Below are 13,031 nucleotides of genomic sequence, written 5' to 3'. Positions count from 1 at the left end.
CGCGCGCCGCCGAGAAGGGGTAGTGTCTGGCGACGTAGGTCGATAACAAACCACTTTGCCTCAGTAGAGCTCTAGTGAGCAGCGGAAAAGTGGTTAAAAAGGGTTTTATTTTGTAGTGACATCCAAAGCGAAGTGATGTATCATGTCCAGTTCAGTGGAAAGTTTGAATGAGAGGCTCACATGGGATCTTGGCCTCAGGAGCACAGTTTGTGAGGAATTAAGCCCATTAAAGCAAGACATACGTGGATTATTTTGATTTAAACTGTCCAAGTGCCCCCAAAGTCAGATATAGCAATGGTGATATGAGACTGACGATGTAACAGGAGATTATCAGATAATATTAATAGACACTTCAGCCTGATACATCTGATCATTTATCTTGCCTAGGTAAGCTTAAGCCTGCCATAGATGGTTCGAATCTTGTCTGTGTACAGCAGGAACCAGCTGAAATTCAAACCATCTATGGACAGGCTGCTTGTACCCAAGTCAATCCATCGATTGACTTGGGTACAACCAGTATGTCAGATTTTGAGCATGTGATTATTGCAAGCGACTATGGCCACTAGCAATATTCATTGAGTTCTCCTGGCATGGACCGCTCCCCGTGCCCCCCGCTGGGAGAACACAATAGCTAAGCCAGAGGAATTCCCCGATTAACACTGACTTTATCTGTGGCCTTTAACCTTGTTTTGATGGTGCAAAAGAAGCAAGTGAGTTGATTTAGGCTAAGTTCACACTCTTGTGTGTTTGCAGCCCCACGTTTTTTTTGCGGACACAGCAGCCTCATTTGAATGGGCTGCTATGCCTGCGTTTCTTGCAGGAAAAAGGTTCCTACAGCATTGTAAAAAACACAGCGGCCAGGAAATTGCTTTTTCGCCAAGCGATTTTCCTGCGGTTCACGCACCCACAACTGCACAGCGTTTTTAGATGTGTGAGGGTTCCATTAAGCATCAATGGCAGCCCTACGCGTTTTTAAAGAGCAGCACGTTTTGACTGCGGATGGTTACCGGTGTGTGAATCACTGTGATTTTCTTTACCTGCAACCACCCGCAATAGTGTGAACCTAGCCTGAAAGCAAATAGTTACACTTTGCAGGTGAATTTGCCCAGAGCTTAGTGAAAGTGGGGAAGATTTTAATGTGCTAAGAATACCCTAACAAGGTCAAAGAAAATCCAAAAAAATAAATAAATAACAGCAAATTTGCTTGCACATGATTGGATGATGAAAGACAACAGAGCTTCACCTCATTTACTAACCTCCCTTGTAAATTGAATATGGTTAGTGTGAACCTCAAAATAGTGCCGCGTCTCTAAAATAAGAAGAATATGGAAAATACCCTATGGATGGGACTTTGATGGCACCAAAAAGTAGTAGATAGTGTAGCACTGCCCCCATGAGGACTGCTGGATAATACACTCTCGGGTTCCCCTGGGTTACCGTTAGCAACATTGGCATTCACAGATTAAAACTTTACTTCTTTGGCTCAGTCAATGATCAGTCCAGGGGTACATAATGTAGTTGTTTTTGGTGTTTTATTTTAAATAGGGATGGGAGAAGGGAAGAGTGGGATACTCCAAATTAAACTATTAACAATGGATGAGGACTCCTATCTGGAGATGCAGCCATGCTGCAGATACACCTTTGGCGCTAGATGAATTTAGGTCAAGTCTCTGTTCAGACGACTTAGTTAGGTAGATTATCTTCAGGATACCTGCCTAGTACCCCCTTACACTCCACAGACTGACACCCGTCCTCTGACTATCCTACACCGGGTTGGCCCCCCGCAGGTCAGACCCCTAGAAACAATCACCTGTAATCACTATACTGCTTTTCGAGGGTTTCCAGTATCTCTAACCCTCCAGTCAGTTCTCCTGGACCTCTGGGTTCAGTTCCTTTTCTCTGGTCCCCAGGCCGACTGCCTGTGACCACATGTCACTGCTACAGAGGAGGAGGCAGCCGCCACCTTCCCTCCTGGACTCTGCTCACCAGCCAAAGACCCCACATATACAGTATCCCATAATGCACGAGACAGCCAGTCTCTACCAATCACTAGGACGGTATTAAGGTCTGTGTACTCATTGGTCAGGTTTCCTCCCACTGTCACAACATGCCTCCCTATTGGACCAGTGTGGAAACACTATCTAGACTCAATTAATCACACACTGAGTGCACTGAGCAGACCTAACTCACAGATCCTGCTCTCTGGTAGGCATAAAGCAATATAGATTTCCTTGCTGCTCCTTTGATAGGCAGACACAGCCAAAACTATACTCTCTCACTAGCAAATAAAAATTGCTTTAATCCATATACTACGGTATCTACTATTTTTTGGTGCCATCAAAGTTCCACCCATAGGGGATTTTCCATATTCTCCATTGTAAATTGCAACTTCCTCTGCAAAGTGAACAATTTGTTTTCCTTTAGTAAATCAACTCCAACGTCTCTCCCACCTATTGTTTTGTGATTACTTGCATCTGGTTTTTGGATGTTCAGCAGGGAGGTGTGCAGGTTTCCCAACTGCACAATGGAATCAACATCCATGGAACAACTTTTTTCAAAAACATCTTAGCAAGACGAAAGAGGAATCTGCAGAGTCACAAAGCCCAAACCCATTGGATGTGTTGTAGCGTTGATGCATATGAGTGGTTTCTCTTTGCTGCCTTTGACGAACACAAAGATACCAACAATCTGGCGTTGTGAATTTTGTTTTTGCATGTTTACTGCCCTTCTGATAGATTTGTGATGTTTTCATTTGCAGTTCAGTGAGATTCAGCTGGTTAGTGAATCCTTTATCCTATACAGTCACTGTCACATAGGTTTTCTAGGGGTTTATTGTGAAACAAAGCATTGCATTCTTAAAAATGGAAGATATATGTCACCAGGTTTTTCTTTATCTCTTTAGAAGTATAATTTAGCCCCCGTTCACACCAGTGCGACTTGTCATGCCATTTGACAGGTCCAAATCGCATGACAAGTCGCACCCTATTGTTGGCAATGGAACTGTTCAAACCGGTGCAACGCCGACTTTGCGGTATCGCACCTATTTGAAAAAGAAGTTCCTGCACTATTTTTGCCGATTTCAGGTGCAACTTGCATAAACATTTGTGCATGAAGTCGCACAGATGTTTGCCAAGTAATACCTGAAGTCCCACAAAGCCGCAATCAGTGTAAACAGGGGACTAAAGCAACACTTTCTTTTTAACCCTCATCCCCTTATCCAAAGCTTAAAAAAAAAAGTTTTGGCTTTAGATACACTTTAACCCAGGGGTGTCCAACCTGCAGCCCACGGGCTGCATGCAGCCCAATACAGCTACAAATATGGCTCAACACAAAATTGTAAACTTACTTTAAAATGTTGAATTTTTGGGGAATTTTTTTAATAAAAATGCATTTACACTTTGCAGCCGAAGAAAAGTCTTTACTGGACTTTTATACGTTTTATCTTCCCAATAAAAAGAATCCTAATCTTTACAATCACTCCTTATTCATGTCTTCAGTTTTCCGCAGCAACTATATTTCCAAGCAACTATTTTTAAGGATGAAGCACATGAAGGGCAACATTAGAACCAAAATATCTGATGAGCACCTTGAGAGCCGGTTCACACTTCTCCGACTTGTCAGGCGGACAAGTAGCGCTCCATGCTGTGCAATGGAACCGTTCTAATCAGAGCGACTCAAGTCGCTCCGACTTAGAAAAAGGTTCCTGCACTACTTTTGGGCGAAGTCGGAGCGACTTGCATTGACTTCTATTATGAGCCGCAATGAAGTCGTGCTGCACGGGCGACTTCAAAGTCGGGGCGACTTTGAGTCGCCGTGGTGTGAACCGACTCTGAGAACTGGTTGAGAATTGCTACTACGTCCATAGAATCAGATATTGATGTGTTCGTTTATTAACCTCCCTGGCGGTATCCCCGAGCGTGACTCGGGGTGGATTTTTTAGTCTAGGATCGGTATCCCCGAGTCACGCTCAGGGTAGATGTGCAGAGCGCGCAGCGGTCTCTTACCTTCTCCTGGCGATCCAGCGATGATCTCCCATTGCTGTGATCGCCATTCGTCTGAGATTCCCGCCGCTCGTCCGTCCTCCGTCGGTGTGATGACTTCCTAGTTCCGTTCCGTGCAGCAGCAATGCTGCATGGGAGCGAAACTAGGGAGGGAAATTCAAACGTTGCACAAAACACAAACACATATATATATATATATATATATATATATATGTGTGTATATATGTATATATATATATATACCTATATATGTATATACACATATATATATATATGTATATATATATATATATATATATATATATATATATGTGTGTATATACATATATATATATATATACATGCATATATATATATATATATATATATATATATATATATATATATATATATATATCACACGCACATATATATATATATATATATATATATATATATATATACAGGCATACCCCGTTTTAAGTACACTCACTTTACATACACTCGCAAGTACAGACACAGCCTGGTCAGCTTGGCATGGCACTACTCCCTGTTTTTAACTTTGGTGTCTATGGGAAATCTTGGTCAGTTTAACATGGCTCTACTCCCAAACCATAAGTGACATGGATACCAAACGTAGGGAGCACCGAGAGGGGACCCAGGACTACAACATATCCTATTTGTGGCCAGCCAGCTTGCCAAGGTAATCTACCATATCATAGCCCTGGATCCCCTTAACATGCTCCCCAAGCTTGGTGTCCTTGTCAGCAGTGCCATGTCAAGCAGACCAAGATTTCCTATGGAGCTAGTGTATTTACATGCATTGAGAAATGAAAAAATGTATTGCTTCACTTTAAGTACATTTTCGTTTTACATACATGCTCTGGTCCCATTGTGTACTTAAAAGTGGGGTATGCCGGTATATATATATATACACACGCACATATATATATATATATATATATATATACACACACGCACATATATATATATATATATATATATATACGCACACATGTATATATATATGTATATGTGTATATACATATATATATATATACATGCATATATATATATATATATATATATATATATATATATATTATATAACGCATGAATTATAATCTAATCAATAATATAATTTTATTATATAATATATATATTATATATTATATATTAAATAATAAAATTATATTATTGATTCGATTATAATTCATGCGTTTGTGTTTCAAATTTATCACATCTAGGATGTCTACTAGACTCTTGTTTTGGTCAGGTTTAAGTCAGTAATTACTAAGAATTGTAGGCCTTTAATACATAACGCCAAATTTCCATGAAAAAAATTGTACCGCTTTTGGTATATAATTCCTGACATAATCATACCGCCAGGGAGGTTAAAAACAGTGTCAGATATTGCACTAGTTTTATAGTGCATCCGGAAAGTATTCATAGTGCTTCAATTTTGCACATTTTGTTATGTTACAGCCTTATTCCAAAATTGATTAAATTCATTTTTTTTCTCAAAATATTACAAACAATACCCCATAATGACAATGTGAAAGGAGTTTGTTTGAAATCTTTGCAAATTTGTTAAAAATAAAAAATGGAAACAATCCCATGTACATAAGTATCACAGTCTTTGCTCAATACTTTGTTGAAGCACCTTTGGCACCAATTACAGCCTCAAGTCTTTTTGAGTATGATGCTACAAGCTTGGCACACCTATTTTTGGGCAGTTTTTCCCATTTTTCTTTGCAGGACCTCTCAAGCTCCACCAGGTTGGATGGGGAGCGTCGGAACACAGCCATTTTCAGATTTGTCCAGAAATGTATCTGACGTTGACCTTCTCTCACCACTGCGGCTGGTGAGCCGGTATACACAAAGGTGTTTGTTGACCACTCTAACAGGGGGGGTCAAACGAGATCTGGTAAGCAGGATTTGAGTGTGAGAGGTGTCACTGGGTTTACATCAGGATCCCCTACCTATCACAGGGGTTGTGGGACTATCATCTTCACTGAATTTTGGGACTTTTACATATGATTATTGAGAGGTCCTGCAAAGTTAAATGGGACAAACTGGCCATAAATAGGTGTGCCAAGCTTGTAGCATCATACTACAAAAGACTTGAGGCTGTAATTGGTGCTAAAGGTGCTTCAACAAAGTGTTGAGCAAACGCTGTGAATACTTCTGTGCATGTGATTTTTTCAATTTTTTATTTTTAATACATTTTTAAAGGATTCAAACAAACCTCTTTCTCATTATCATTATGGGGTATTGTTTGTAGAATTTTGAGGAAAAAAAATGAATTTAATCCATTTTGGAATAAGGCTGTAACATAACAAAATGTGGAAAACGTGAAGCGCTGTGAATACTTTCCGGATGCTGTATGTATGTTGCCATCTTTTACTTTTAAAATAAAAAAACATTACAAAATAATTAAGTTTTATTACCCAGGTACATTAGATCAGAGATTGTTTTCTTTAAAACAAGAAGAGTTTTATTGAAAAGGAAAAAAATGTATACAGCAATTCCAGAACAGATCGGCATCCAGGCCAACAGTTCCATGTACAGAGTCAAAATCAGACTGGGCATATCATAACAGAGACCAGGAGTTTATCAGAAATCATACCAGTGACACAATAAATGAAAGGCATTATACAACGTAGGTAACTTCCTTTGTTTTCCAGCCACTCGGCTAAATTCAATAGCCAATGAGTATACAATAACCCATCAGGAGCCCATCCAAGACTAGGTCAAGCGGGCTCTAGCCCGGGGTGTCCAACCATGGACCCCAGAGTTTATCATATTTAGGAGGGCATTCCCTGTGTTGTATATGTTCTTCTCCAACTGGAGAGTTTCTTCCATACACTGTAACAATTCTTTATGGTAAGGGGGATCAGGTAATTTCCAATGCCATAAAATGACTCTCCAAGCTTAAAAAAGGGCTCTATCCACTGCTTCTCTGGTGAGTCCTGATAGTAGGAGGTCATCCAGTATACCCAATAGGCAGGGTTTAGGGTTGAGTGGAATAGAGATCTGAAAAACGGCATTTACTGTGTTCATTACCAGCATACACTAAATTACCAAAAGTATTGTGACGCCTGCCTTTACATACACATGAATTTTAATGGATCCCAGTCCAATGCCGCGTACACATGATTAGATAATCGTACGAAAAAAATTGCTTTCGAATTGACCCCAGGATAATCTGATCGTTAGTACACAGCTTTCGACAGCCGATCACGACATTTCGTCCAACAAAATCCAAAGGGACGAACACGAAAATATTTGTCGTACGATAGCCTAGTGAATGACAATCGTTTAATCAGTACAGTATGTGTCCACTAAAAATCGATAGACAAAGACCACGCATGGTCAGAAACATGAAAATAACCCAGAAAAAGCCTGGCTGCCATTGTTTTTGTTTTGCAGTCGTCCGATTATCTGATCATGTGTATGAGGCTTTAGTTCGTAGGGTTCATATTGAGTTGGCCCACCCTTTGCAGCTATACCAGCTTCAACTCTTTTGGGAAGGCTATCCACAAGGTTTAGAAGTGTGTCTATGGGAAGGTTTGACCATTCTTCCAGAAGCGCATTTGTGAGGTCAGGCACTGATGTTGGACGAAAAGGCCTGGCTCGCAGTCTCTACTGTAATTCATCCCAAAGGTGTTCTCTCAGGTTGAGTTTAGGACTCTGTGCAGGCCATTTAGGTTCCTCCACCCCAAACTTGCTCATACATGTCATTATTGACCTTGTTGGTGCACTGGTGCGCAGTCATGTTGGAACAGGAAGGGGATATCCCCAAACTGTTCCCACAAAGTTGGGAGAATGAAATTGTCCAAAATGTCTTGGTACGCTGATGCCTTAGGAGTTCCCTTCACTGGAACTAAGGGGCCAAGCCCAACCCCATGAAAAGAACCCCACACCATAATCCCCCCTCCACCAAATAATTTGGACCAGTGCACAAAGCAAGGTCCATAAAGATATGGATGAGCAAGTTTGGGATGGAGGAACTTGACTGGCCTGCACAGAGTCCTGACCTCAACCCGATAGAACACCTTTGGGATAAATTAGATCGCAGACTGCGAGCCAGACCTTCTCATCCAACATTGCCTGACCTCACTAATGCACTTCTGGAAGAATGGTCAAACATTCCCATAGACACACTCCTAAACCTTGTGGACAGCCTTCCCAGAAGAGTTAAAGCTGTTATAGCTGCAAAGGGTGGGCTAACCCAATATTGAAACCTACGGACTAAGAATGGGATGTCATTAAAGTTCATGTGCATGTAATGGCAGGCGTCCCAATACTTTTGGTAATATAGTGTTTGTGCAGTTTGGGGCAATGCCATATTAAATGAATTATGTCGCTGTGGTCTCAGCAACATTTACTGCAAGTAGGGTTGGCTAGAACAGTGATTGTTAATGTGTGATCAGCCTGACTTTTTCTGCTCATCAGCTATCCTTATTGTTAGTGTATTTTGTTTGTGGCCCAACGCAATTCCTCTTCTTCCAATTTGGCCCAGGAAGGTCAAAAGGTTGGACACCCCTGCTTTAACTCATGGAACTACAGAGCAGGTGAATGTGCAGTTTGATTGGCCCGGTGCCTGTGATGTCATGCCAGGAGTTAGCGCGGATTGTCAGGCACTGGTTTGCCCAACATCAAGCCTGCCTTTTGAGTTCACCATTCACAGACACTCAACTTAGTTGTTAATTATGCTAAGCCACTGCCCCTACAGTGCCTTTCGAAAGTATTCGGCCCCCTTGAACTTTGCGACCTTTTGCCACATTTCAGGCTTCAAACATAAAGATATAAAACTGTAATTTTTTGTGAAGAATCAACAACAAGTGGGACACAAGCATGAAGTGAAACGAAATTTATTGGATATTTCAAACTTTTTTAACAAATAAAAAACTGAAAAATTGGGCGTGCAAAATTATTCAGCCCCCTTAAGTTAATACTTTGAAGCGCCACCTTTTGCTGCGATTACAGCTGTAAGTCGCTTGGGGTATGTCTCTATCAGTTTTGCACATCGAGAGACTGAGATTTTTGCCCATTCCTCCTTGCAAAACAGCTCGAGCTCAGTGAGGTTGGATGGAGAGAGTTTGTGAAGAGCAGTTTTCAGTTCTTTCCACAGATTCTCGATTGGATTCAGGTCTGGACTTTGACTTGGCCATTCCAACACCTGGATATGTTTATTTGTGAACCATTCCATTGTAGATTTTCCTTTTGTTTTGGATCATTGTCTTGTTGGAAGACAAATCTCCGTCCCAGTCTCAGGTCTTTTGCAGACTCCATCAGGTTTTCTTCCAGAATGGTCCTGTATTTGGCTCCATCCATCTTCCCATCAATTTTAACCATCTTCCCTGTCCCTGCTGAAGAAAAGCAGGCCCAAACCATGATGCTGCCACCACCATGTTTGACAGTGGGGATGGTGTGTTCAGGGTGATGAGCTGTGTTGCTTTTACGTCATACATAACGTTTTGCATTGTTGCCAAAAAGTTCGATTTTGGTTTCATCTGACCAGAGCACCTTCTTCCACATGTTTGGTGTCTCCCAGGTGGCTTGTATCAAACTTTAAACGACACTTTTTATAGATATCTTTAAGAAATGGCTTTCTTCTTGCCACTCTTCCATAAAGGCCAGATTTGTGCAGTATGCCACTGATTGTTGTCCTATGGACAGAGTCTCCCACCTCAGCTGTAGATCTCTGCAGTTCATCCAGAGTGATCATGGGCCTCTTGGCTGCATCTCTGATCAGTCTTCTCCTTGTATGAGCTGAAAGTTTAGAGGGACGGCCAGGTCTTCGTAGATTTGCAGTGGTCTGATACTCCTTCCATTTTAATATTATCGTTTACACAGTGCTCCTTGGGATGTTTAAAGCTTGGGAAATCTTTTTGTATCCAAATCCGGCTTTAAACTTCTCCACAACAGTATCTCGGACATGCCTGGTGTGTTCCTTGTTCTTCATGATGCTCTCTGCGCTTTAAACAGACCTCTGAGACTATCACAGTGCAGGTGCATTTATACGGAGACTTGATTACACACAGGTGGATTCTATTTATCATCATTAGTCATTTAGGTCAACATTGGATCATTCAGAGATCCTCACTGAACTTCTGGAGAGAGTTTGCTGCACTGAAAGTAAAGGGGCTGAATAATTTAGCACGCCCGATTTTTCAGTTTTTTATTTGTTAACAAAGTTTGAAATATCCAATAAATTTTGTTCCACTTCATGACTGTGTCCTACTTGTTGTTGATTCTTCACAAAAAATTACAGTTTTATATCTTTATGTTTGAAGCCTGAAATGTGGCAAAAGTTTGCAAAGTTCAAGGGGGCCGAATACTTTCGCAAGACACTGTATAAAATAATTGAACACAATAAAAGTATAAAATAATATTTTAATATAATAATAAAAGTATGGAAATTTTGTAACAAAGTATCATCTCTATCCTGAACTGTTCCACCATTGGCTCCAACTTTTCCTGTCTGTACCATTTCAGTAATACCAGAATACACTAAACCCAGCCTCATGGTTTTTGCAGGCAGTTAAACAGAATGGATCTCTCTATGTCAGTTCTGTAAGTGTATTGGTCTTTCTGTATTATGTATTTGTGTACAATATGCTTTGTCTGCAAGTAAATGGCCCAGAATGTGCTTCACAGTGTATCCCTGTGGGCTTTCTTTTGTTATGTTTGTTCATTTTTTCCCCGTCAGTTCAGCATGTATGTTCATGCCTTGTCATCGCATTGTCTCCTCCATTCAGAATGCCGCTTATAAGCACAACACTATTAACCTTGGCATGCTGCACTCAGGATCGCTCGCGGGCATGCATGGTGGCAAAAGCATGAGTTATACTATGCATCCGTCAGCTCACTACCAAGACATACCTCTCTACAATGTAAGTATGCGGGCCCAGCCGCAGGACACTCAGATAACTCCTGTTGTTTTATGTATTCCCCTTTCTTAAAGGATCAGTCCATTTTCAGGTGGATGCTGGTGACTGCTTCTTAAATCTCTCAAAGACTGAATTATCCCCCCCCCCCCCCCCAGGTTGTAGCTCTGCCATGGCCACAAGGCTGTAACATAGCCAGTTATTCATTTATTCTGCATTATGGAGTCTCCATCTGGGGTGGGCTAACGCCAATGTTCATCCTTGATTGGCTATGGTAGGAAAACTGCAAACTCTGTTGAGGATGTATAGCAATGGAGTGCAAAAATATATGCCAGCATGGGATTCAACCTGCTAGTAACCACATAATACTGAAATATCCATTTTGGGGGAGTTTACTCTTTAAGGATTGACATGGCCAAAACTGATATTTCAAGGTCAAGTGGATACTGGCCAGTTAATTCAGCCATAGGCTTCTTATACAGCTCAGGGACTCCAGTGCAGTGTTAATTTTGGCAGCAAATTTCAATTTAGTTTTAGTCTTAGTCTTAGGACTAAAATGGCATTTTAGTTTTAGTCCTATTTTAGTCTTCTGCAAGTGTTTTAGTTTTAGTCGTATTTAGTCGACTAAAACTGCAGTATATTTTAGTCGAATAAAACGCCCTACATTTTAGTCGACTAAAACTCATTTTAGTCATCTATAATCAAATGGGTGTAGTTCAATTGTAATTTGTAATGCATTATTTAAGCATTTCTCTACAATTTCCAAACTCATTATATACTACTGCTGGTCCTGGAGTGAAAAATCTAATATGTTATTATTTATGCTTTGAGCATGCACCAGTGTTAATTTTTGGCAGCAAATTTCGATTTAGTTTTAGTTATAGTCTTTTGACTAAAATGCCATTTTAGTTTTAGTCGTATTTTAGTCTTAAGACTAAAATGCCATTTTAGTTTTAGTCGTATTTTAGTCATCTGAATTGTGTTAGTCGACGAAAACGTTTTAGTCGGTTTTAGTCGACGAAATTAACACTGCTCCAGTGAAGAGGTATCTTCACCTGAGGTCCCAGCTCTACCCTTCTGCCATGACCATTATATGAGGCTCCTAAAATGGTTATAAACCTCTGAAATGAAAAATGAACAAAGCATATTCATCTATATGTGGTTCCTTTCTGCTCCGTTATTCCTCGGCTATCTGCATGAGTCACTTCTGACAGTCTATGCCAGTGATGGTGAACCTTGGCACCTCAGATGTTTTGGAACTACATTCCCATGATGCTCATGCATGTAGTTGAGCAGACAGGTGGCACAGGAGAGCAGAATGGTATGAGGGCCTGGCGGGTCAGCTGTTGGACGGGCAGCTCCAAGGTCCCAGATGCTTTAAACAGAGACAACCAGCAGGTAGGAGGATCCCAACAGCAGCCAGAAGGACGGAACGCCCAAGTCCACACTCACTCTAGGGGCTCACAGGCAAACTGATCAGTTTACAGGCCGGGTCAACAACAGGCGGGCGGCGTGGAATCCAAAGGAGCATGCAGGTTCAAGGTCAGAGGGGAGCCGAGGTCAGGTGCAGCCAGAAAGCAAGGGAAGTCCAAAGTCAAGCCGGGTCGTACAGGAGATCAATCACAGAAGCAGGTAAACAGGAGCAGGGGTGACAGGAAGCTGCAGATCAGACAGCAAAGACATAATGCTGCTTAGGAGTTTAAATAGAGCAGCCTGTTGCCAATCACTGCAATTAGTCTGCAGACTCTGCACTAAGTTAACTCTTAGGTAGCAGACCCATGACACCCCCTGCCTTCTGAAGCTCAGAAATACTGTGTAAATTCTGGACTTTGAATGGCTCTAAAGAGGAGAGGGCTGCAGACAAACAGATACAAAAGAGGAGAGGGCTGCAGACAAACAGATACAACTTATGTAGGAGGATATGTTTAATCTGTGTATCAAGAGGGAAGACAGCGCAGCGCCTTCTAAGTGCAGCAAGACATTTATTGAAGTATGTGCAGCAGTATTACACTCACATTTAGTCGGTGAATAAGATGCAGTTTGTCAAGTAATGTTGATCATCAGGAGCATCACTGGAGCAGGTCCTGGTGGTGGAGGCAGTGGATCCCGGTGAGAGCGGCAGGGGGTTCCTCCGTGTGTACAGGGATGGCCTCGG

At 41.4% G+C, this 13,031-nt stretch overlaps 1 protein-coding gene across 5 annotated transcripts in view; it reads left to right on the top strand.

Moving 5' to 3' along the window:
* The window catches only part of LRRC7 (leucine rich repeat containing 7), a 597,872-nt gene that overhangs the window by 483,265 nt on the left and 101,576 nt on the right, over positions 1–13,031 (top strand). Inside the window, exons 22-23 of one of the 5 annotated variants that reach the window (XM_082265608.1) lie at positions 10,527–10,562; positions 10,748–10,882. The exons of 2 other annotated variants lie outside the window; for them this stretch is intronic. In XM_082265608.1, coding sequence (XP_082121734.1) covers positions 10,527–10,562; positions 10,748–10,882 — 171 coding nt within the window. The remainder of the gene's footprint in view (positions 1–10,526; positions 10,563–10,747; positions 10,883–13,031) is intronic. 2 more of the 5 variants (XM_082265609.1, XM_082265610.1) reach the window with 2 other exon arrangements.

This window comes from Pelophylax lessonae, assembly GCF_965119305.1.
Source record: "Pelophylax lessonae genome assembly, chromosome: 8".
NCBI classification, from domain to species: Eukaryota; Metazoa; Chordata; class Amphibia; order Anura; family Ranidae; genus Pelophylax; species Pelophylax lessonae.
Note: the sequence above shows the minus strand (reverse complement) of the source record. Positions and strands in the feature narration are given on the sequence as shown.